The sequence below is a fragment of the Macaca nemestrina genome, chromosome 11 (genome assembly GCF_043159975.1).
Source record: "Macaca nemestrina isolate mMacNem1 chromosome 11, mMacNem.hap1, whole genome shotgun sequence".
In the NCBI taxonomy this organism is placed as follows: domain Eukaryota; kingdom Metazoa; phylum Chordata; class Mammalia; order Primates; family Cercopithecidae; genus Macaca; species Macaca nemestrina.
Window position 1 is genome coordinate 57,974,528 of NC_092135.1, and position 26,194 is coordinate 58,000,721.

At 40.7% G+C, this 26,194-nt stretch overlaps 1 protein-coding gene across 9 annotated transcripts in view; it reads right to left on the minus strand.

Moving 5' to 3' along the window:
* LOC105493177 (integrin subunit beta 6) overlaps nt 1-26,194 on the minus strand; it is a 148,727-nt gene that overhangs the window by 83,735 nt on the left and 38,798 nt on the right. For 3 of the 9 annotated variants that reach the window (XR_011609807.1, XM_011760648.3, XM_071072851.1), the window contains exons 2-7: nt 14,383-14,405; nt 13,323-13,460; nt 9,560-10,773; nt 8,751-8,830; nt 5,954-6,158; nt 5,106-5,352 (exon numbers count right to left, since the gene is read on the minus strand). Coding sequence is in view for 8 of the 9 variants with exons in the window: in XM_011760648.3 (XP_011758950.2) it covers nt 5,106-5,352; nt 5,954-6,158; nt 8,751-8,830; nt 9,560-9,620 (593 nt within the window). In the remaining variant the exon portion in view is untranslated. The remainder of the gene's footprint in view (nt 1-5,105; nt 5,353-5,953; nt 6,159-8,750; nt 8,831-9,559; nt 10,774-13,322; nt 13,461-14,382; nt 14,406-26,194) is intronic. The other 6 variants (XM_011760652.3, XM_071072850.1, XM_011760655.3 and 3 more) reach the window with 6 other exon arrangements.

The window sequence follows — 26,194 nt, forward strand, 5'->3', positions numbered from 1 at the left end:
TGTCCAGGCTGATCTCAAACTCCTGACCTCATGATTCACCCACCTCGGCCTCCCAAAGCACTGGGATTGCAGGCGTGAGCCAGCACGCCGGGCCAACTCATTCAATTCTTAAAACCACTCTTTGTGATTGGCATTGTTATTCTAGACTTACAGCGAAAACACTGAAGACTTGAGAAATGAAATGATTCACCCAAGGTCACATTATTTGTGAGTGTATGAATCAAGACTGAATCCAGGGCTGACTCCAAAGCCCTTGTGCTTAATCACCATGCGATATCATGTACCTGCTTCCCCAAAGGATTTCAGCTACTTGAGAACTGGGACTAGGTCTTTTTCTTCCAAAAATACTCATGCCTAGCACATTGCTTGGTACATAGTTGGAACTCAGTAAATTTTGTTGAACAAATGAATGAATAAATAAATGCATGAATAAAGTGCAGTCAGAGGTAAATAAAGAGCCAAACTGCTTTCATTTACTTGAAGCCCGATTAAGGACAGGGTCTCATTGTTAGTTCAAGATGCTGGGCTGCCAGTTTAGCTGAGCCATCCAACCTTGTTAATTTTAGTTATTTTCTCTGGTAACATTCCACACTCATTGGTTCCCATGATTATTATTGTACTGCATGTTGCTACATCGTACCTGATCTGTGACATGAGGAATGATTTTAAATATACACTCTGGGGCAGAGGTGGCACTTTGTAATTCTAGATGGAATTGCCCTACTAAACTCTCTATGAAAGCTTATTGTAGGGGCAAGACACACAGTATACCAAAGAACTAAATACAAATTGTATTCAGGAATAATATTCTCTGATTTTAAAAATGGGGCCAAAACCATTAGCAATACTTTTATGTTAGATAGTTAAGAGGTTGTTAGCACCAAGCTTATTTCCCTTTACAAGTGAATCAAGCAATGAATAACAATAATCATACCTTACTTTTTATTATACAGCATTTTTGAGGGTATAAGTCTTTATAACTTTTTATAGAAATCTATGTATTCAGTGTTGCAGGAACTGCTCGTAGATGCCACCTTGTATCCATCTTTCTTTCTTCCCTAATAACAGAATGCTGATTTTGGAGGAGCAACTAGCAATGTGCTTCCTTTATAGTTAACTGTGGTCATGTAACTAAATGCCAGCCAATGAGATGCAAGTCTAAGGTGTTGAGTAAAATTTCTGGCAAAAACTTCTTAAGTTGGGGAAATAAAATTTAACAACCATTTATAATTTTTTTTTAAAAAAACGTACCAAGCAAGGAATAGAAGATAATTTCCTTGATCTGATGAAAGAAAATGAAAAAACACTAGCTAACAACATACCTAATGGTAAAACACTGATCCTTTCTCCCTAAGATCATGAACATGACTAGATTGTCCTCTCCTACTACATCTATTTAAAAGGGTACTGGAGACCCAAGTTGGTGCATTAAGGCAAGAAATAAGAAAGAAGAAGCATAGATATTGGAGGAAAAAGAAGTTGTTATTCATAGATGACATGATCATATACACAGAAAGTTCTAAGGAATCTATAAAAATCACACTAGAACTAATGAGAAAATTCATGAAGTTTGCAGGATACAAAGTGAATATGCAAAATCAATTGCATTTCTACATGTTATCCACAAAGAATTTGAAAATAAAAAATTTTAAATGTCCCTAGAAATAAATAAAACAAAACATGTGCAAGATATCTACCCTGAAAATGACAAAACATTGCTCTGAGAAATTAAACAAGGTCTGAATAAATGAAGATATATGTCATATAAAATGATTGGAAAATTTGATGTGTGTAAGCTGTTCAATATCCCCACAATTGATCTATGGTTTCAATGTTGTCTCAATAAAAATCTCAGCATATTTTTTAAAGAAATTGACAAGATGATTCTAAAATTTATATGGAAATGCAAAGGATCTAGGATAAACAAAATGAAAATACAAAGTTGGAGGACTTATGGTCCTGATTTCAAGACTTTCTATAAAGCTACAATAAGGGAGGTAGTGAGGCATTAGTTGTTACACGGGTATATGCAATGGATCAATGAAACAGAATAGTGTCCAGAATTAGCCTCACACATACACGGTCAACTGCTTGTCCACAAAGACATTAAGATAACTCAATGTGGAAAAGAAAATCTTGTGTAACAAATACTGCTTGAACAACTAGATATCTCTACGGAAACAAAAGATGAACCTAGACCTTTTTTCTCATTCCAAATACAAAAGCTAATTCGAGATCAGAAGCCTAAATGTAAGCACGTTAACCGTAAAGTTTCTAGAAGAAAATACAGCAGAAGTCTTTGTGACCTTTACGGTAAGCAAAAATTTCTTAAGACATAAAATACAGTAACCATAAAATTAAAAATTAATAAGCTGAACTTCATCAAAATTACAAACTTTTGCTTGACCAAAGGTATTGCCAGAAAAATTAAAATACAAGCCATACACTGGGAGAGAATATTTTTGACAAAAATATACATTTTTTTGCAAAATATATTTGACAAAAACTTGTATCCAGCATATAAAAAGTACTCTTACCACACAATATTGGAAAGACAGTCTAATCTTAAACAAATGGGCAAAAGATTTGAAAAGAAACTTCACGAAATAAGAAATAAAAATGGCAGAAAAGATGTTCAACATCATCATTAAGGAGATGCAAATCAAAGCTACAATGAGATGCTACCCCACACCTATTAGAATGGCTAAAATTTAAAAAACTGACAACACCAAGTGTCAGTAAGGATGTGGAATATCTGGAACCCTGTCACACTACTGAAGGAAATGCAAAATGGTACGTTCACTTTGGAAAACAATTTGGTAGTTTCTTTAAAAATTATAAGTATCATATAGTTCAGCAACTCCAGTTTAGGTGTCTATTATAGAGAAATAAAAGCATACATCTATACAAAGACTTCTACACAAGTGTTCATAGCAGCCTTTTCATAATAATCCCCCCAAATAGAAACAACCCAAATGTCCACCAATGAAAGAATGAGTAAACAAAATGTAGTAAATATATACAATGGATTATTAATTAAAACAAAAAGAAGCAAACTCCTGATACATACGAAATCATAGGTAAATCTTGAAAACATTATGTTGAACCAAAGAAGCCAAAAACATAGGGCATATACTACATTATATATTCATACAAAATTCAGGAATAGGCAAAACCAATATAAATTATAGAAATAGAAAGTGGTTGCCTCTGAAGTGGTAGAACTAACTGTAATGTGAAATTTCTGAGGTGATGGACATATTCTACATCATGTTTTGGATATTGATTGCAATGGTATATTTAACCATCAAAACACATCAAACTGAACATTTTTGATCTGTGCATTTTAGGCATGTCAACTATACATGAAAAGGAGTTGTGAGGGAGTGGGCAGACAGTGCCCTTATTGCCACTATTTTCCTCCTTTCCTTCTGACTGGAATGAAGAAGTAATGATCAGTGCCGTGGCAGCATTCTTGGACCATGAAGATAAAATCCAAGTGTCAATAATGGTGAAGCAGAGAGCAGAAAAAGTCCTAGATTCCTCATGTTTACGGATCTGCCATATCACCGCTGAATGGCCTTTCTCTGTATTTCATGCAAAAGAGAAAAGAAAATATTGGCCAGGCATGGTGGCTCACGCATGTAATCCCAGCACTTTGGGACGCCAAGCGGGGCAGATCGCTTGAGGTCAGGAGTGTGAGATCAGCCTGGCCAACATAGCGAAACCCAGTCACTACTAAAAATACAAAAATTAGCCAGGCATGGTGGCGGGCACTTGTAATCTCAGCTACTCGAGAGGCTGACACAGGAGAATCGCTTGAACCCAGGAGGCAGAGGTTTCAGTGAGCCAAGATCATGCCACTGCACTCCAGCCTGGGTGACAGAATGAAACTCCATTTCAAAACAAAACAAAACACAAAAACCAAAAATACTCTTTTTTTATGCCACTGTCTCAGATACTCGCAACCAAACACAATTTCTAAGTGTTACAATCACTGATAAATTTCTTTTATGGTTAAATTATTTTTGATTATGTTAGATTGTAGTTGGGAACTATACTGAGATGTTTTTTAAATGGTATAATAAAAGCTGTTTATCTTTTATAGAGATTGATGCCTTTGGTGTATAAAAGTATTATAAGTTAATAAACATTTGGAAAATTATTTCATATAAACTAGATATATAGCAGTAATGGGCTTGCTTTTGGGACAAATCAAATCTCGGTACAGATCATGGATTAGTCATGTGGCCTTGGGCAAATAGCTAATCTCTCGGAGCCTCACTTCCTCTGAGTGTAGGGCTGATGTTATTAAGCTAGCTTTAACCTGCTGTTTAACCTGCTGTTATTATGAAGACTGAATGAGGTCATGCATGTAAAACCTTCAGCATAAGGTCTGGGACAGAGCATATGGTAGCTCTTTTTCAATAGGAGACTATTTGATTCTGAACATGTCATTCACTGCACAGATAAGCCATCACAAAGCAATTTGTCCTCCACCATCACCTGCATAATATGTGGTTTTTAATAGCTTATTATAGCATATTAGAATGGAGTCATTGCCTATGGAGTCATTTACTACTGAATTTAATAGCAGTGAAGGCTGCATGCCTTCTCCAAGCAATAAGAGAAACCAATATTTCCCAGAGTATGTCAGAAAAAGTTGCAAAAATTATTATTTTGCCAGAAGTCATTGTCATGGAGAAAGACTCTCGGAAAGTGAAGGTTATTTTCAAATAACCTCAGAAAGTGGTGGCCATTGAGGCTAGAAAGTGTCTGAGAGACTGGGACTGGGCACCATCCAATGGAGCCTATGGTGAAAGCCTTGGTTCCCTTGCATGCATAACACACATTCTGGTTTGCCACATCCTGCCCTACACTGGGAGGCAAATGCAGAGGCCACAAGGACCCACGGCTAGAACCATGTAGTTCAGATGATCTCACCTCACTCCAAGCAACCTAGGCCTCTGAGAGAACTGCTGAGATCCAACCAGACGAGGCAGAAATGCCAGGGAGTTAGCAAGCTCCTGGCAAGTGCAGCTCAGAGCAGGAGTATCTCCATAGAAAATCAGCGCACAGAGATGCCAAGAGAATCATTTACTTACCTGCAAGGGTTGGCAATTTCTTCTGGTGTTGTTTTCACAAAAGGGGATACAGGTTTTTCCACAAAAGATCCGAAGCCCAGTCTAAAGTTGCTGGTTAATTTAGACATCTCTTTGGAAAGCCGGGAGCCCAACTCCTTGATTGTGTTGAGGTCATCATCCATGGAGGCGGAGAGGTCCATGAGGTAATACAAATCCACCGGGTAGTCCTCAGTCTGGCGGACATGCACCTGCAGAGTCTGCGCACCACCTGCAAAGCCCAATAGGAAAAGCAAACCCAGGAAAACACACTGAGATTTATTTGCAACTGGCCACTTGCTGGGTCAGCTGGCTATTTCACCTCAATAAGAACTTACTGAAATACATAGGATTTCATTAACTGTGTGGTTAAGATCCTAAATGAACCAACCCATGAAATTCTTTCCGCAGTGAGTTTAGAACTATTGGAGAATAAGTTAGGATATTTTATATCTCCTTGGGAGAACTAGCATCCATTTAGATAGAAGATAAGCTGAATTTTTTGTGTGTCGTTTTAGAAAAGGGGAACCAAATAAAAGAGAGTTTAAATCTACATTACAATCCTTGAAGAAATGTGAGGTAAGCGTTAACAACATTTGAGTAATTTAAATGGTTACTATTAGAGATGGCTTCTTCAGTAACACAATTGGAGTGCCAGGGACCGATGTGAATAAAGAAATGTGTGAGCCTAGCAATTTTCGATTTCCTTAAGAATGGGAAATTCGAGTCATAATAATCAATGATATGTAATATGATACAAGACACATTAGTGGGGTAGCAGAATTACCATATATAACATTAGATCTATTTACATGAGCCAAATCCTAACATACCTGGTCTCAACTTAAGGATCAAGCTTTGAGGTGCAATCTGAACAATGTCAGAACTATTTTTCTGTCTGCCTACACTGAGAGGCTTATTTTTAAGTATTTCTACTTGGGAGACAGGGTTTTCGATGAAGTTTAATTGACATCCTTTAGCTAAAAGGTTTGCTGGGGTATCACACCTTTCACCAACTCCAGATGGACGGGTAAAATTCTAAAAAAGAAAAAGAAAAACAATAACCAGAAAAAGAAAACAAATCTGAATTTCTTTTATAAGATACCAGCAATTGAAAGTTTTTCTGCACACTTTGCTAGTTAAGCATCTTATCATATTGTATCCCTACATGACTAACATTGATTATAGGTCTAAAGTTAAGTTATAGGTGAATAACCAGAGAATTCTGCCAGTAAAATTCTGAGTAAAACTGGAGTCTCCTTTCAATTATATTCACTTGAATTCATGTAACAATTTTGGGGGTGGTGGGTAGGAGGGAGTGTGGGGGAGGTCTTGAGGTCACTTCTTTAAAGCTTCTTCCCAGGCCATGACCAGATCCTTGAAACAGTTGGGTTCATAGTGTTGACATCATTCCATGAATTTATCTGCTCAGGCTGACCTGTAGGTTTGATTCCACAATCAAATCTTTATCACTAGATTTGGGAATTGACACACTGTCCATGTGCTCCAGTGTCAATCCCTAAATCTAGTGATAAAGAGAGATCCTGAGGATTCCTAAAGGGTAGGGATTGCAACATCTCCCCCATCTAGCACTCTCTGCCAGTTGTATGCACTGGTCTGTTACCCTTATAGTGCAGCATGACTTCACCAAAATTGACCTCTTGTGGACTTTAAACCCAGAGTCTTGAAGCATTCTAGTTCAAGATCCTTTAGAACTTTCTCCAAGATTTGAAAGTGAGGAAGAAAAGTGAAAAAGATGGGTTAAAAGTCTGCTTTTCTGTGTGGGACACAGGAGTTCCACAAGGATAGCAGAGGTACAGTGAGATGAAGTCGTTCGCAGCAGAGATGTGGTCATTCAAATTCTGGAACACCCAAAACAGGGAGATGGAGCTAACAGACTAAATACCTAACTTACCTGATAGGCACGACTGCTCTAGAGCGGGCATGACACTACGCAAAGGGGAACTTGTTGCCCATTGACTCTCATGCTTAGAGAAAACCAAACCAATGCTCACACTATTTTCCTTGCCTCTTAGAACTCCAAGCCACTCTTGCTGTTTTCATCAGCTAGGAAAGTTAGATTTCTTCTGAAATTGATTTTGAGAATACAATTTGTTATCAATCAGTAGGCCTGTGCATGTCTGAAGCTCTAGGCCAGGCATGGCAAACTGTAACTTCCCATGATGTCACTAAGGGAAACAGTGGCTGGCCAAGGCTTCAGAATCCTTCTCAACACAGTGTCATTGCTATCCCTCTAGTCATAGCCTTTGCCAAAAGATCAGAGGTGGTGTTAACCACATGACCTATTTTCTATCTGCCCTAAGCAGAAGCCTAATTTACTTTTTGCTCCAACTGCCTCAACTGGCATCCTCATAACTGCTTCTAATATTAGAGTGGCCTCTTAGAATAATTTGGCTTTACAATTTGACAACAATTTGGCTACCAAGTATTATCCACAAGTAAAGTTATCAGCAGCAACTTAGGAAACTCTCTTAACTAAATGCTGAAAAATGCATTTAAATGAAAATTCTAGGCTGATTTGTTATTTTATCTCTCTGGCATGAAACTAATACTTCTTCAGGAAGTCAATACCCAAAAACATGTGAATTTTTCCCTCCTTGTATCTTCTCAATCCTGCTTTGATACAGGAACTCAAAAAAAGGCATAATTCTCTTGGACTTTTGTTTGTGGTCGCGTCGGTCAAGGCTCTGGTAGGGGACTGAGCTACGTTTGTGCTCTCCTGTCTTCATGGATACACACTGAACTCAGAGTTTGGGTTTCCACAGGTAGAACCCAGTTCTGAATTTGGTGTTGAGGTGTTGAGGTTTGTTTCTCTTTGAGCTGAGCATGCTCAGCTCTCGCTGAACTTGGTATTTGTATGATTTGATTTATGTTTAGATTATCTTTATGAGATCCAGTGGGTAGAGACTTGTTTTAAAATTCAGAAAGCTAATGCCTCTTTCTCACCATGAATCAGTCAGACATCACTCTCTAGTGTCTTTGGATGGCTTGGTAGATATTCCCCGATCATCTTCACACTGATTTCACATAGTTTTCAGTTTGACCAGATAAGGAGTGCCTATTTGGAACTTTGTCACTGGCATGGTACAGAGTCACTGAGTTTATGAAAATGCCATTTTTAAAAGAACTGGATAATGCCTGACCAGTAATATTTGCCCCAAACTTAAAACACATCCCTTAGAACCTAGCAGTAGTTCAGAATGGATCCTAGTACCCAGATGGAATACAACTATGATATGAACATCAAATGTATGTTTAACTTTAGAAAATCCATCTCCATGATCTCTGATTATCCAGACAGCCTCCATATTTTATACGCAACCAGTTAGAAATGGCTTTACAATAAGAGAAGGAGTGAGGTAAAATTAAAAATCCCAAGTTACATATTTTTCCAAATAATTTGACATCCACTCCTTCTACAAATTGTTTTTGAAAGTAATCACATGAATGCCATTTTGATCTACCAATGCTCACCTTCTCCTTTCCTGATTTGTTTTACTCATACAATTCCACAAAAAAGCAATTCACTATCAGAACTATCACTGAGGAAATTAACATGAGTGTAACTGCAGACAGGTTTTAAAAACATGTTGAGGTCGTTTATTTTACCTCCTGAGCACACCAGGCACACTGAGGTCCAATGAGCAGGCAGTCTTCACAGGTTTCTGCACCTCCCAGGGCACAGCCACCTAGGTTTAGACCCAGCAAGACGCAGGGATTAAGTATACTTTCAGTCATTCCATTTATGAGACTGATGGCTCTTATATTACTTGAACAAAACAACATCAAAGTTTAGTTTAGTATCCAAGATCAGTCCTCGAAATGTTAGCAATTCACATAAAAGTTTGTATTTTACATCTATCACATGTAAAATATGTGTATGTGTATTAAAAAGTATGTATGTCTTATAAGCCAAAATTATCATCCTCTTTTTTCTTAAAATGTGAAAGTTCACAAATATAGGATTATCCTATTTATTGTTCCACCTTAATTTTTAAAAATTACGTGCACCCATTAAAAAATGCTTCTTTCTTAAACGAGGTATTTCTGTTTTTGAAATAAATCCTTTCTCTCTTTCAAGATTATTACTCTTAAGTGGAAGATCTTGTGGTAGAATAAAATAGAAAAGTTTCAAAAATGGTTATCACAGTGGCACTAAGTTCCATTGGGCAGCAATGTTATTTAATTCTCCTCATTAAAATGCCTGTACAACCTTTGTATTTATTTACCTTAAGCCTAGAGCATTCATTGTGGGAACTGCCCGGTGTTTGTCTGTAATTTGTTAAAGCGTTCACTCAGTGACAAAAGAGCAATGGAACAGATCAAATAAAACATGACTTCAGATCTAGTTTCTGAACCAAATGACAAGTTTGTCAAGCATACCACGAAAGCAATATATCGGAGAACGTAGGTCTTACCTTGTACGTGATCATTCCTTCCTAGAAATAGAAAGAACAGGCAAAGCAGTTCAATCCCCATTCGCTTCAGTTCTTGCTGTGCAGACCGATTAAAAAATGAATTACCTTCAGCGTTACAAGACCAAAGCTGAATATTGTTAAAGTCTTTCTTTCTTGAAGTGTAACATTTTAAATACTACTTACACTGCTTTGAAAAGAAACTTGAGATGTAAGTTAGAAAGTTTTCATTAAGACTGAAATGAGAACAGAGGCTACCTGGACAGGTAAAGCAGAAAAGCTGTGTTTAAAAGCAACTTCAACATGATTTACTTCCTTGTTCGCCTTATAAGGAAGGCAGGTGTACAATCACCAAGAAGGTGGGGAAATTCATTCAGTGGAAATTCTGGTGTAAGTTCTATGAGTCTCTCTGCATCCTAGAGAAAGTTATTATCTTTAGTGAAATATTGATCAATGAAATGTCAAAACAGCAATTGAAATAGTCATTTCTAAAATAATTTTAACTTAATGTAAAGAATAAAGATATTAAATAAAGCATATAGCCTATATGTGGGGAAAGTAAAAAATGAGCTTAATGAAAATAACTGAGATTTTTGTATTTCATTGCTAAACCCTTTTCAAAAAATTGAAATGAACCCTGAAAAAGAAAAATTATTATTTTACAGTAAATGAGAAGGCAGGCTAGGGAAAGCAAAGCACTGTTTCCTTATTTTTCAAATTAGATGGCATATATTTTTCCATAAGTACGAAATTCCTATTTTAAAATGATATTGGAAATAATCATAATATACAAAAACCAAAGGAGATCAAAATAAGACTGTGTCAAAAGACATTGATGACAACAATGATGAAAACAGAAATGATGGTGCCCAAGATTCTGAATCCCTCAGGCTAGGGACCAAGTTCTCTTCACAATGTGCTGTTCCAACTTCGGGCTCATGATTTGGCACATAGGAGATATTTATTTGTTGAGTGAAAGAGTGACAATTTAACATATATATGATCTATGGCTAAATCCATAAGGTTGTTTGTATTTTTCCCCCAATGTGTTCTTCAGGAGGGTGTTTTGGGATTCGTAGAGTCTGTGAACAGATAAGAATCAAATTCTCACTTCGTCACTCTCGAAACTGCTGACCTTAGAGAGACTTTTCTGTGGCCGGGCTTATGTCTGAGGAGATAATCTTTTCAAGGAGCATTACTAGGTCAGCATGTGAAACCTGTAAACAGAGGGAAACGGACTATGGTCAACAATAATTTAATTGTACATTTAAAAATAACTAAAAGACTATGAATGGGTTGTTTGTAACACAAAGGAGAAATGCTTGAGGGGATGGATACTCCACTTTCCCTGAGGTGCTTATTACACGTTGCATGCCTGTACCAAAACATCTCATGTACCCCATAAATATCTATATACCCACAAAAATAAAAACTAAAATAAAATAATTTTTAAAATAAAAACCAAAGAAAGAGAGAAACTAATTATAGACTACCTAGGCTTTTCTCAGAAGCCTATGTTATGTTCAATTTTGAACTCCATCATATCCAAGAAGCTGGAAAAACATGGCAAGAATTCTGCAGTAACAATCCAGAATTATTGAATAATTGGAAGATGTGCATTTTGGGAGAAAATTTATATAAAATTAGTTGATTTATCTTGAAGAAGAAAGATCGAGCCACAAATTGTGTCTCTGTTATTGTCATTTAAAAAATCCAGTCTTAACTATTATTCATTCATTATCCATTCATTCAACAAGTACTTCTTGGACATTTACTTTGTGTCCAATATTATTTTTGAAGCAGAGGCTACATCAGTGGACACAACCAAGTTTTTGGATCCAGGCAGCATATATTCTCGGCTGGAGGGCAGTGCAGGGGATAGACTCCTAAAATCAGGCAGTGCCCAGGGCTATGAATCAGAGTAAGTCCGGGTAAAAGGAAAGAGGGGCAAGGGAGTGTGCGATTTTCTTTAGAATAGTCAGGGAGGGTTTCCCTGACCAACTGGTATCTGAGAGAGCCCTAGATGACTTTGGCAACACAGCTAAGTACGAAGGCCTGAGACAGCCCAATGGCAGGTGTTTTCAAGGGCAAGTGGAATACAAGAAGGGAGAGAGAGGGTGATCAGATTTGGGGGCAGAGGTCAGATCATATGTAGTCTTTAGCTTGAATTTTATTCTATGCCTTGTGTATCATTGGAAGGTTGAAAGCAGAGAAATAATATTATTTAATTTACATTTTAGAAGAACCACACTGGCTGCTGAGGCAGTTAGAATGTATGGGGCAAGATTGGAAGGTGAATGGGGCAAGACAGGAACACATGTCTCTGTCAAGAACAGACACAATCGTGGCTGGGACTAGGATGCTGGTGGTGCAGGAGGAGAAGGGTGATCAGATTCAAGATCTATTTCGAAACTGGACTGTGCTGATAGATTGGATGTGAATATGAAAGAAAGAGGTTTCTAGCTGGCACAGATATATTTTACTGCCTGAGTGATACATTTTACTGACAGGGGTTACATTGAGGAACAATCAGGTTTCAGGTGGAGGATGAGGATCAAGAATACGGTAAGTTTGAGATGGCTAGAAGATAACCAAGTTAAGATGCCACATAGGCAGTTTGATATCTAGGTCTGGAAATGGGGGCAATGTCAAAGTGCAAATTGTAAATTGGGATTATCAGCACGGATTTAAAGATATGAGGCTGATGGTGTTCAGAGATATGTGGCTGAATGAGATCCCTCCAGGAAGTGAATGTATGCAGGGAAGAGCTCTGAGGACGGAGCCCTGGGGCCTCTAGATAGCTAGAGATCAAGAGGAGAAGGATTTAGTAAACGAAGCTTCTATCTAAAGAACACTCCATCTTGCTAAAGAGGAACCTGTCTTTGTTGGAAGACAAATTCAAGTGTTTCTCACATTTCTGCACATCTTACAAGCAGAGGCCCTGGCTGCCTTTTTTCTAGACTGTCTTTTCCAGGATGTTTATAAGGTGAACAGCCTTTGAAAATAGAGATAGTGTCCCTCTTTAGGGAAAAGGAAAAATTAGAAACAGTGTCAACCTCCAGAACAAAGAGTAGGCCTGTTTTACTGCCCATTATAAAAGGTTCAGCTTCCCTAAACTCAAAGTTCTTCTCTTACAACACATCTTACTACATGTGCAGGTGTCACCTCTTTCTTTTGTGCCATCTTGTGGGAAATGGTATTGGGGAACTGGTGAAAGAATGTGCTGGCACTCTGACCACTGCGATTGCTGTGAATTAAAAAGTTCTTTTTCTGTGACCCAGGCATCACATGTCTCCATCAGTACCCACGAATCCATGACAAGCTAACTTGTCAGCTTGCAAGTCAGGTAAAAGCTCAGGCCCTTCATAGTTCTTGTCAATTTCCTACTCAAAATCCACCTCTGTCTAGAGACTGAATGCGCAACGTTCAAACCTCACTTTGGAAGAAAAGATTTTACATCCCACAAGACTGCCTTGGACTGACAAGTGCTGCCCTGGGCTCCAGAGGTTTCCCCAGGTCCTGAGCTGTCTGTCTGCCCACAGACCTTCCTGGCAGCCAAGAGCAGGCACTCTACAGGAGCTGGATCGGGATGGCTGCCCAGCTCTGGATATGCCACTCCCTGGAAACTCTCCATGGTTCTAGCTGCCACCAACAATCTCTCCTTCCTGGGAACACAGTTAGACTACTTCTCCTGGCCTGTTTTGCAGCTAAGAAAATCCCAACCACCAGCATCTGCCAACAGAATGTGAGTGGAAGTGGTACATACCCCTTCTAGACCATCCTCATGTCCCTCTGACAACCAGATGCAGGTAGCAACAAGGTCCTAGGAGAACTCCAAAACCACGATTTGACCATGTATTTAAATGGACTTGTGCCATTCCACATAAAGACTTCCATATCAGTCCTAGAATCATAATCACACTGATTTATTTATTCTCTGTTCCCCATGACTGCCCCTCCAATGCACACCCTCCCTAATTTTCAAGCCTTCGCACAAACCATTTGTTCTTCCTGCATGCCTTGGGTTCCCTCTCATGCCTCTCACTTGGCTAATTCAGCTTGCCCTCCAGGTCGCAGTGTAAACATTAGTGTCTGCAGGAAACACTTTTTGGTTTCTCTAGGCCTCTCTTCCTGTGGACATTCCCCAAGATAGCCCTTTTTGCTCTGCTTGTAATTGTCAAAATACTTGCCTTTACTCAACAAATATTTATTCAATTCTTGCTATGTACCAGACAGCAACTGTGTCTCAGTAATCTTTCTATTCCCAGCAAGTAACACAATGCCTGGCACTTTGTAAGTAGTCAATTAATGTTTATATTGAGAATATGCATGAATTTTAAGTCTTCATTGTCTAGTATTTCACCAGTTACAAAGCAGGTACTTCATGGATATTGAGTAAATAGATAAGTAAATGAATGAATGGTTTAGGAAGGTAAATAATACAATCAGGAAAGGGAAAATGTGTTCCCTGCTTGGGTTGTGCCGAAAACTGAGAAAAAGCTTAAAATGCAGCGTGAAGAAAAGGCAGGGGGGAATTTGAGACAATATAAAGTAGAATAATGTTATGAAAGAATATCTATCCACTCTGTTTGCACCTTGGGACTGCTGGCTAATTTGTACCAAGGGGCAAGACACTGGGGAGACATAGCCTTGCTTCCTGAGTGGGGTGCCTGCTGTCCTCTTTTGGAAAGTACCACATCCACACTGCTGTGGAGGGTGGCGGCCCTGCCTGTCCGGTGAGCTGTCAATTCATGAGATGCCAGCATCCTGTAAAGTCCCCCAAATGACAACTGTGTCTCCTTAGCCATGCCAACTGGATTACTTACCTCTGTTTCTGTGTATGTAGAATCTGAAATGGGAAATAGAAATGGAAAATCAGGAGTTTGATAATGGAAGGTGAGGCTGGCAGGATGTATGGAGAGAGCGCATAAGGTTGGAGGGAACCAGGTGCTTCTGGAGTCAATGTTAGGAGGACTCGGCAGCTACATAGAGGCAGAAGCCCGAGGCAGAATCCCAAGGCAGAAGAAAGCTACATGGGGTGGGAGATGAGAGGACCAATATGCAATCAGCAAAGAATGGCCCTCAGCCACACAAACTGAACAGTGCTAGAGTCAGATCTACAAACTCACTCTGCCGGGGGGAAGGAGCATGGTCCAGGCCTACAGCTGCCATGGATCCCAAATGCCCATCCAGCTTGGATCTCTCAGAGGCCTCGCTCTTAATTTTCCCCAGGATCCCGTCTCTTTTAAAGTAATGTGTATTCTTACAACAAATTCCCATTACTTGTGGGTGGTTGAGAGGATATTACATTCCTTAACATCCAAAGGTTCTGTCATACCATCCACATTTTCAGACAGGCTGGTCAGGCTCATCAGATAGAATCCTACCATCCGGTTTGCTCAGAGCCCCAGCCTGGGGGCTGTGACTCCATCTGGGAGTCTGACCCTCCTCAAGGGGCCTCGGCTAAGCAGCACAGGCGTAGACAGAGCAGCTCGGAGCTCAGGGATGCAGAACTTCTGCACTCTGTCCCTCCGCTGGTTCTGACTTCAGAGACTTAGAAATGGGCTGTCCTCGGCGGTGCTCTGACTTCAGGAAGCTAGTGAACCGGTGTCTGAGTCACTGCAGTTACCTTGAGTCTCTCCCAGACCCAGCCATTCATCCATATCAAATAAAGACAGTCCAGGCCCCAGCTGGGCCTGCCCCGGGGCACCTTACAACACTCCTGGGAGAGGAAACCCTGAGTCAACCTGCCTGGGAATCAACTGGAAACCTGGGGACTTTAGTCACGGCTGTCTGCTCTTGGGCGGGCCTTGCTGTGCTACCTGCTTCATCTCAAGTACCGGTAGCAAGTCTTCCACCTCCAGGTGTCTTTCTGTGAAAACGTTTCGTTGTGAGTAGCTAAAAGAAGGCAAGGTAAATGGCTGCTTTGTCTGTGGGTCTCACTGTGAGGTACCTCTGAGTGTGACGCCTTGCACAGTGGGTTGTTTGCAGAATTCTGTGGCTGATTTGTGGTTGTGCATAACAGGGGGAGCAAGCAACCTGGAAGTAGATACATTTGTTCCATTTTTTGCGACCTTCAGAAAGATTCCCTTAAAGAAGGATGTCTAACACTTTCCTGTCATCCTTGTTCACAATGCCCACAGGCTGCTAAATGCTAAAGAAATGTTTTGTGGCCTAGGCCTTACATTCTAGGCTGGGGTTTCCTTTTTTGTTTATTTTGGTAAAATATACATAACATAAAATGTACCGTTTTAACCATTTTTAAGTATATGATTTGGTGGCATTAAGAGCATTCACACTGTTGTGCCATCCTCACCACCGACCATCTCCAGAACTTTTTCATCAGCCCAAACTGAAACTCCTCACCCATTAAACAGTAACTGTCCATTTCCCCTCCACCAGCCCCCAGCACCCAGCATTCTACTGTCTGCCTCCATGAGTCTGACTACTCCAGGTGCGTCACACAAGTGGAATCATATATTTGTCCTTTTGTGAGAATGGCTTATTTCATGTTAGCATAATGTCTTTGGGGTTCATCCATGTAGTGGCATGTGTCAGCATTTCCTTCCTTTTAAAGGTTGAATAATATTCCACTGTATGGATATACCACATTTTGATGGCCTAATCGTCTGTCAATGGATGTTCAGGCTGTTTCCAGCTTTTGGCCTTTATGAAGAGTACTGCGATGAACATTGGTGTAGGGATATCCATTTGAATCTGGCACTTACTTTTTAAAGCCATCATGATGCCCATAATGGGAGGAAGCTGAGTGTAGTGGGAAGAGTTTGGTTTTGGATGTAGGGAGTCCTGGGTTCAAATTGCAGTCCTGCCAGGTCCTCCTATCTGTGGCGAGAGTGTTTATCTCTCAACACTTTAGTTTTTAGACTATGAAAGAGAGATAATCTCCACCTTTCAGGAATATGGTGAAGATTTCATTACACCATTTTGGGATGAGTCCAGGTTCTGTGGGGCCTAAAGATTATACCATTTGGGAGGCCTTCTTTAAGAAAAGAAACACAGGCCAGGTGTGGTGGCTTACACCTGTAATCCCAGCACTTTGGGAGGCTGAAGCGGATGGATCGTTTGAGGTCAGGAATTCGAGACCAGCCTGGTCAACATGGTGAATCCCCGTCTCTACAAAAAACACAAAAATTAGTCAGGCATTGTGGCACATGCCTATAGTTCCAGCTACTTGGGAGGCTGAGGCAGGAGAATCACTTGAACCCAGGGGGAGAAGTTGAAGTGAGCCAAGATTGCACCACTGCACTCCAGCCTGGGCAACAGAGCGAGACTCTCTCTCAAAAAATAAAAAAAAGAAAGAAAGAAAAAAGAAAGAAATGCAAAACTGGAAATAAACCATGCATGAAAGTGTATATTTATTTCAAGTGAGGGGGAAAAACCCATGACAACAAATTACTGAAAGCTTGAAAATTCCAGTCTCTTTGTTTCTTAACATCACCTCAGGCAGTTCACCAGAAATGCTTTCTAAAAGACACTTCCCCATGGTAATCTGGCTTCCATCCCACCTGGAGTCACCCACAGCTCCCAGATACTCCGAGGCACCTGTGCACACTGGAGCCTGGGTTGAAGCTCTCTCAGTTTCCTGTAAACCCTCCTTTGATTTCACTTGGGACACGTGTTTATTCTTGCTCGTTTTAGTGAGCACTTACCAAGTGCCAGGTATCATTTAATATTGTATTAGGGTGGCCCTATTTTGTTCTCACAAGGCCCCAATAAAATAGGGACTATTCTACTTTCATTTACCAGATAAGGAAACTGAGGCATGGAAAAGCTACACAACTTTCCCAAGATCACCTCACTGCTCAGAAAACAGGGCCCTGGAGACAGGCCACTACCCTCCCACCTGAGTTCAGAATCACCCTGCAAACCACCTCCTGGTAGATAAGAGATGTACAAAGAATCATCAAAAAGATGCCAACAAGAAGTGAAATTCCTGAAGGAACTTGAAAAATATGTTTGCCTCTCTATCTCAGGACTATGGTTCTAGCTCTAGCTCTGTGTCTAGTGATTTCCTTTTGGGTTTGTTTGTTGCTTATCCTGTGGATCTCTGGCCACCAAAAATGAGACAAAGATGTGGTCCTGGATCGCACCATCTTTCTCTGCTTTGAAGTCAGTACAAATCACTTAAAAACAAAATGAAACAAAACATGTTGCCTGGCCATTCAGGGGAAGCTGGGCCTGCTGGTCAGGAGCCAGGCCTGGCATTGAGTCCAGGAGAGTGCGGCTGTGGGCATTTCCTGTGGCCGGGAGATGACTCAGGATGAACTCCGGCCCCTGAGCCACAGGCACCCCCCCGCACTTCACAGTTACCACCCACACCCCACCCTACCCCACTCCCCGTAGCTGGCAGTGAGCCTGGCAGTCACACTGCCAGCTACAGGGAGCCTGTCCTGTGAGTTAGGCCTGCTCCGGAGGCCCACACAGTCAGGGTTCAGAAATTAGATTGAAGTCTAAAAGAATTGAACTCTTTCTGTCTTTTAGTTTGTGGAATAAATCCAAAGACGTTATTTTCCAGAAAAATACCATCGGATGTGAATTTATTCTGACTTGACTCTGAGAACTAGACTCGTTAGGCCCCTTTTACCTATCTGTGAAGCAAATAGCAAGATGTCACGTGAACAAACACTGATTGCCAAGTGGTTCACTCACTCACAGCTTGCAGAGCTGCTGAGCCTTCTTTATTCATTTACTCATTTATTGCTTCAGCAGCTGCCTGTGGAGACCCCACGATGGACCAGGCACTGTTCTGACAGCACAGTGTTGATTAAAACCGACAGGGTCTCTGCCTCATGGAGCTTACATTCCAGTTGGAGAGACAGACAAGAAACCCACGAACAAATAAAGATGTCAGATGGTAACAAATGTTGAGAAAAATAGAGGATGGGAAGAGGTTAGAGAGTGGCCGAGGTGGGGTGGCCAGCAAACCCTCTCTGCTGAGGTGGTTAGGCACAGCCTTGGGGAAAGGAGGGAGGGCGTCGCAGGGCTCTCTGCAGGACAAATAGTCCTGCCTGTGGGAAGAGCAAGTGTAAGGTCCTGGGATGGGAGGGTTTGTGGACAAGCAAGGTGGCGAGCGAGGCTGGAGCAGAGCGAGCACGTGAACTCAAGGAGGCCAGAGGAGAGGGGCCAGACAGGCAAAGGGAAGAGGGCAGCTCATGAGGGAGGGGCAGGAGGGGGCAATGGTCAGGGCTCCAGATCTGTATTCTAAGTGAGAAGGGAAGTGTTTATGGAGTTTTGGTTGGACATGATGTAGCTTATAAGGTGGCAAGGATGCGCAGACTAATAAGACAATAAGGTTGGAAGCTGGGGGGCCTTATTGGAGGCTGTTTCAGCAGAGATTATGACAGTTTGGGCTATGGTGGGAGTAAGGGAGGTAGTGAGAAGTGTTTGGATTCTAGATATATTTCCAAGATAGGGAGCGGATTCTTGATATATTTCCAAGATAGACAGCATTTACAAACGGATTCCTCATAGGGAGGGAGAGAAATCAAGGGATCAACAATGACTCTAGCAGTTCTTGAGGCCCTGAATCAACAACCCCACCATCACCACCAGGCTTCTCCCGCTGTTTCAGAGAGAGAATACCATCTGCTCATCAGCAGAGTCATCATGAGCTCTAATCTGCTCTAACAACCTGGAGGGTCATGAGGAGCCATAACTCTGCAAAAAGCATTCCCTGGTAGAACCAGAAAGATCTGAACTATGCAGCCCAGTGCTGTATGGAGACTGTTTGTATGCTGTGTTAACATTCCTTCAGTCCAGTGGAGGTCTGATTAGCCAGCATCTTCTGTTCTGGAATTCCCCATGACTTTTTGGTTGCAAAAGAAAACCTGGAAAATTCCTGTGGTCCTCTAGTTCTCTCTACCTGCGCTGATAGACTAACTGGGGTCAGTTTCAGTAGCAAGAGTCTCCCCAACAGATTAAAAAAATACCCCTCGTAAGAAGGCAGAAGAGATGGGTATGTTTTGCTTTTAAAAACTCCTTGGAAAGTGGAAGGGCTTCAAATTTCTTTTGACCTTAAAGATGCAATTTATTCAGCTGCAACAATAGGGAAAATTCTAATCCTTTAAAAAGCTGGGAGAAATGGTGGCCAATAATTATTATTTTTTTTTATTCTTGCTTTTTTAGACAGGGCCTCACTCTATTACTGGGCTAGAGTGCAGTGGCATAATCCTAGCTCACTACAGCCTTAAACTTTGGGGCTCAAGTGATCCTCCCACCTCAGTCTCCCAAGTAACTGGGCATGTGCCACCATGCCCAACTAATTTAAAAAAATGTTTTATGAAGATGGAGGTCTCACTTTGTTGCCCAGGCTGGCCTAAAACTCTAGACCTCAGGTGATCCTCTCGCCTCAGCCAGTGATCATGTTTGAGGCGCATCCTTGGGCGGGTCCATGGAGGATTTATTACTTTTAACTGCCATTTTATGCAATTTTCTGATTGTTTCAGATGCATACTCAGTGAACCCTGTCAGTAAGTTTTCAGGGAATCAAATAGAGTAAAGGATTGGGTATGATATGAACACCTTAATCGTTAAAAAGGCTAAATAATAAATTATTCTAACAAGCTAATCAAAATGTCATTAACCTGGTGATGTCTCAAGACTTGGAAGCGGAGAAAGAAGAAAAGCCTTTAAAGCAAATTCAGCTGGCCTCTAATTAAAGACTGTGCGTCAGGTTTTTACACCACAACAGACGTAATGAATCTATATATTTTTGGGCATAATTACTTCCAGACAAAAAGCGGTTCCAGTGAGCAGTCAGATGTGAGGCTTGTTTGGGGAAGTATGAAAATCACCTGCCTGGGCTGCAATCTCTGCTGCCTCCTGACTACTGTGGGTGGATCCTTGCTGCTCCTAAGCCCAGTGCCCTTTCCTGGCACCCCCTAGCAGTTGAGGGTGTAACAACCGAGGCGTGATGCAGCAAGAGGCTCAACAGTAGATTCAATATTTATTAAAGGAAGGAAATTGAATCTTTTTTTTTTTTATCAAGGAGTTTGATGTTTTAAAGTTTCAATCAAAGCACAAATAATGAAAGTTTTTAAATAAAAGACAATTGCTGTTAGTGGCAAATATTGGGGGAGGGGCAAACATTCCTTATGCGTTGATGAAATTAAGTTATCTTAAGTAAGGCTCAGCAGCGCAGAAAAGGCAGTTGTCAGCCCTGGTCTCAGTCCAGACCTTGGTGGATTATTGGACATTTGTTGCATGGTATAGATTGGTCTTGAAATTGTTTAGGCCCTAAACTTCAGGCAACCAAAGATTAGGAAGACAGGATTTAAATGTTAACCAACAGAAGAATTTATTTTTATGAATGTTGCTGGAGGAGGAGCACAGCTTCCTAAAATGTGATCTGAAGAGAGCTGTTAATCCTTGCCCTGATAATGAAATGCTCCTGCAGTTTATTTAATATAGACTATTAAATCTTCCATCAGAAACTCACAATGCGCATTAACCTGTTAAACACGTTAAGAAGCCCCACAGGGAAGAAAATTGCTTACTTTTGTTGAACAATTAAACAAAAAACTATTTTCATTATCCTATGATAATATTGTACTCAGATTTCTTAGGAAAATCTGGGTGTGAATTCATTTGTTTACTGCTGCCTTTTGTGTGCATTCTCCAATTCAAAGATCTTTCGAGATGGGTTTTCCAGGAGATGATTCTTTTTCTCAGGAAAGCCCAGAGAGGAGGTCCGTTCTGATAATAGTTCAGACAAGGCACTTGCAGTAGTGATGGCTCATTACAAATTTCTGGACTCAGACCCAGCCCAATAACCTAGTATAGTTAACCTAGTGACTATAGCCCAGATACTACAGTTTTATTACTGAATGACCTAGACTGGTTTTCTTTGTGAAATGAATTTCGCGCAGGACTATCTATTGTTTTCCTGTATTTTCCTCTAGGCAGAGGATCCCAACTGCTGCTTGCATCTGCCCTTGGTCTCTTTCTTTTTGGTACAGTAGCCTGTCCTCAAGCTGTCATCTGCCTGTCTGTCCATCTACCCATCTTACTTGCCAAAGGTCCAGAAGAGTAGCTCCCTTAAGGAAACGGCATTCTCTTCCTAGGTAGGAAGCATCTCTTCAGGTGAGAAAGTGTGCAGCATTTTGTTCTAAACTTGGATTGTCTGCTGCTTTCTCATGATGCAGGCATCAGGCAAGGTGGGAACAATCTGAATGAGTTTGGCTCTCTTTTACTGACACTGTCATTCTCATGAAAAGCCTACACTTCTTAAAATGACCAGTTTTGTCAAAAGTGTGCTTCTTTCATTGTTGTGGTAATCCGAATGAATATACATATATGTGTGTGTGTGTGTGTGTGTGTGTGTGTGTGTGTGTATAGTCATTTGTCCACCTTGTGGGGTCAAAATAGTAAAGAAGTCACTGCAATTCATTCTGCTTGGTTTTCTAAGGAAAAAGTAAAACATGATGTAGGTGCTTTAAAAATGGAATCCAGTAGCAGATAGGAAACAAAAAGGAGATATATTAGCAATTTGTGAGTCTTTCTCTTTTTTCCATTTTTCTCAGATAAACAAAGTAGATCTTGTTCACATGAGTTACATGCAATTACAGTAGTAGTCAGAAATCACAGTTTGAAAAGATCTAAAAACCAGGAAACACTGAGGCATGAAACAAAGTTTAGTTACTACATTGGCTTTACTTAGCTTTGGAATGAGTCAAAATTACAGTTATAGTAAAATTTTCAGACAACCTTACTCTAAATATGTTGCATCATCTCACTTGAAAAAAATTATTTAGCCTGTTTCATGGAACATTACAAGTATGAATTCCTTGTTCCTGATAACAGCCCTAAAACAATAATAGCTAACAATACCTCTTATAATGTGCCAAACACTGTTATAAATCTTTATCACAATGTGAAGCGAGGTATTGATATTTTCCCCATTTAAATAATAATATGTAATTTAATATTTTAGAAGAGTTTTAGATTAGTACAATTCCTATATATCCCATAGCCAGTCTTCCCTATTATTAATGTCTTATGTTAGTATGGTACATTTGTTACAATTTTTTTTTTTTTTTGAGACAGAGTCTCACTCTGTCACCCAGGCTGGAGTGCAGCAGTGTCATCTTGGCTCATTGCAACCTCCGCCTCCTGGGTTCAAGTGATTCTCCTGCCTTAGCCTCCCGAGTAGCTGGGATTACAGGCATGTGCCACCACACCTGGCTAATTTTTGTATTTTTAGTAGAGATGGGGTTTCACCATGTTGGCCAGGCTGGTCTCGAACTTCTGACCTCAGGTGATCTGCCTGCTTCAGCCTCCCAGAGTGCTGGGATTACAGGTGAGAATCACCACACCTACCCCATTTGTTACAATTAATAAACCAATATTAATACATTATTATTATCTAAAGTCCATACTTTTTTTCAGACTTCCTTAGTTTTCACCAAATATCTTTCCTGTTCAAGGCTCCTCTTGAATTCTCCCCATTTTACAGAAGAAAAGGAAAATGACTCAGGTTAAATAACTTACTCACAGTCTGATAGGCACTAAGCAGAAAAACTGGCCTCAAATCCAGGCAGTCTGATTGTAGGCAGGTGGTTAACCTTAATACTAAACTATTGTTATGTTAATAGTGTTATTCGACTTGAATGACTTATTTGTCCAGGCAGCAGAGCAGCGGTGTGGTGTGCACACCTGATCCAGGGGGCTCCACTGGTAGTCAGGGACTGGCCAGAGTCACATGGGTAGTTTTCATTACTAGAACTAGAACAACAGCTCCCTGATTCTCAGAGCCTTGGGTGGCCTAAAACAACAGAAATCAGTTTTCTGACACACAGTTCAGGGAACCAGACGCCTGAAAGCAAGCTGTCTGGAGGCTCTGAGGGAGAAGGGGTTCCCTACCCCTCCCTAGCTTCCAGGGGCTGCTGGCACTTCTTGGCATCCCTTGACTTGTAGATGCATCATTTGGATGCCTCGTCTTCACGTCTTCTCCTCTGCCTTTCTCCTTCTCTGTGTCTTTTCCTCTTCTCATAAGGACACTTGTCTTTGGATTTAGGACCTACCCAAAAAATCTGGGATTATCTCATCTCAAGATCCTTTACTTAACTACATCTACAAAGACCCTTCTTCAAATAAGATCCCATCCACAGGTTCTGGGAAGGTGAACCTATATTTTGGATGCAACCATCGTTCAATCCACTACAGGGGCTAGAAATGCTCAGAGGGTTGTTGCGAGGATAAAATGAAATAGAATTACATGTGGTACTTGCAACAGTAGGCATGTTTTTTAAAATGACAGCCATTTTTATGATTACTCTTTTCTACAATATGAGTCCTCCTGATACAAAAGTGTCCAAAATGTAATAAATTCGTTCATCATCCACGCCCAGTTTATATGACTATTATTCATCTTAATAATTGCTTTATATTACAGTCTTTGTCGTTTCTAAGTTTCTAACACTTGGTCCTGCCAGGAACTTCACAAGGCTGTGTGACTCAGCCTCTTTTTCTCCTTTTCTTGGCGGCCTAGGTGGGGATGGGCTGGGGGGCACCTTCGGTCCACGCTTTCAGCTAACAACACTTGTCAGAAACACACACTGACAAATGATCTTCTCATGAAGCCAGGGTCCTGATGAGTGAATCCCTTGTCTGTTGCGGATGTGGATAGACTTGCCACAGAAAAGCAGCTGGGCAGCCTCAGCTGTTGCTCAGCCCTCTGGTCACCCTCTGTGGTTGCTGGGTGCTGCATGCTCCTTTTCTGCTCCAGATCTTTATCGAAGGGACAGAATTCCATCTTGGGGCTGAGCATGGACCCCCACCCACCCCATGGCGCATTACTGCTCCATCCCTTGCCTGTGCTGTGTTCTGCGGTCACTCCTGGCAGTACAGGACTCTGAGCTGGCTTCGGTGAATTCCTTTTGCATTAGTCACAGAGTGTCCAAATGTTAGGGCAGGAAGGGTGAGCCAAGTCCAACCCACTCATTGTCTCTCCATTCCCTTCTTCATGCCGTTGTTGAGTAGATGCACTGAGCATCCACTTTAGTAAGGCATGATGCTGGGAGCCAGGTATGGGGGCCAGCAAGCACCACAGGCAAGCAGTGGGGCACCCCACGCCCCCTGAGGAGCTGTCCATGTGGTCTCCAGTTAGTGTTGATGGTTTATGTGTTACCTAGAAAAAAACCTTTAATACACCCATTTTAAACCTGGGTTTATCTACTGATAGAACTTGAAGAGTCTTTGATTTTGGAAAGGGGAAAAAATTGCATCTTCATTTGCAGTAAGCCCAGAGTGAAATTAAACATTTTCTTCCATTACAAATGTAGACACCAAACCACTGTAATATTAGCAGTACTGGAACTCTCACCAACAGGAATTACACATATTTTTCACATCACTTTACAGTTGTTGCAGATATCTCAAAATGTTGTCAACACTTAGCACTGTGTCAGAATCACAGTGTTCATTAGCTCTGCCAGTGACCTTGTTTTTCAAGTGTTTAAATAAAGAGGTATATGTATTCCTATAATATAAATTTGTTTCTCAATAATTTGATAACCATGTTTTGGTCTAACTAACTTTATTTCTAATTGTATGTAGTTTATTTTAGGAATTTTAAAACATTATTTTTTCTGAAAAGGGGTTCTTAGCCTGCATTAGACTGCCAGAAAAGCATATGGCACACAGAACAAGTTCCAAACCCTTAAGTAAGGAAAGGACACTAGTCATGTAAGCCAAAGACCCTATTTTTAGACCCTCCAAATCCTGCTGAAAAACTCTTCCTCCTTTTATCTCTGAAATAATATTGGGACATATGCTACACAGTTTCAGGTCACATAACCGTTCTTGGATCACCCAACAAAATGTACAGGTTTTCCCTGTGGAAAGTAAAACAAACATAACCTGGGTTTCCAGAGTAGGGTATAGTATTTGGGAATTACTTGATCAACTTTTACTTCCCTTGACATTGGTTAGGCTGATACTTCCAGATTTTTCTTAACTACAAAGTTAAGATAGACCCTGGGTTTTGAGAGAGTACAGAAATGAGTCCTATCAATGACTGGAAGGTTGAAAATCAAGACATTGTAAAGAAAGGTGAAAAAAATTTTTATGCACATAATTAATGCATTGATTTATGTATTTATCTTAAATTCAACTTTTGTTCAGCCCATACTTTTTTACTTTTATTATAGATATAACACCTGGACCTCTAGATTCAGACCCAGCCCTTGATCTAGTAACTGTAGCCCAGATACTACAGTTTTAGTACTGAATGACCTGTGGTGAGCCACATTTGCAGCTCCATGTGCCAGTCAGTGAATCAACATCTTAAATATAAGCTATTGTATACAGTCCTATCTGGGTGGCCCACACTTCCATTTGGTGAGCAGTGCCATCTTTGTTCAGGCAATAAATTGAATATTGTGTTAAATTAAATGAATTTGGTTGATGTGATTATTTCAAGTAATTGGATGGGAAAGATAAAGGTGTGGATACTATTTGCAAGAAGAGATGTCATGACCTTGGAAGTCATTGGGTTGAAAGCAGTGCACACTTTGCCTCATGGATGCCCGCTGAATGAAAGAGAAAGGTACAATTTTAAAAACATAGAGAAACACACCCCTGAAGCCCAAGTAAAGGGTGGGTTGGAATTAGGGGCGT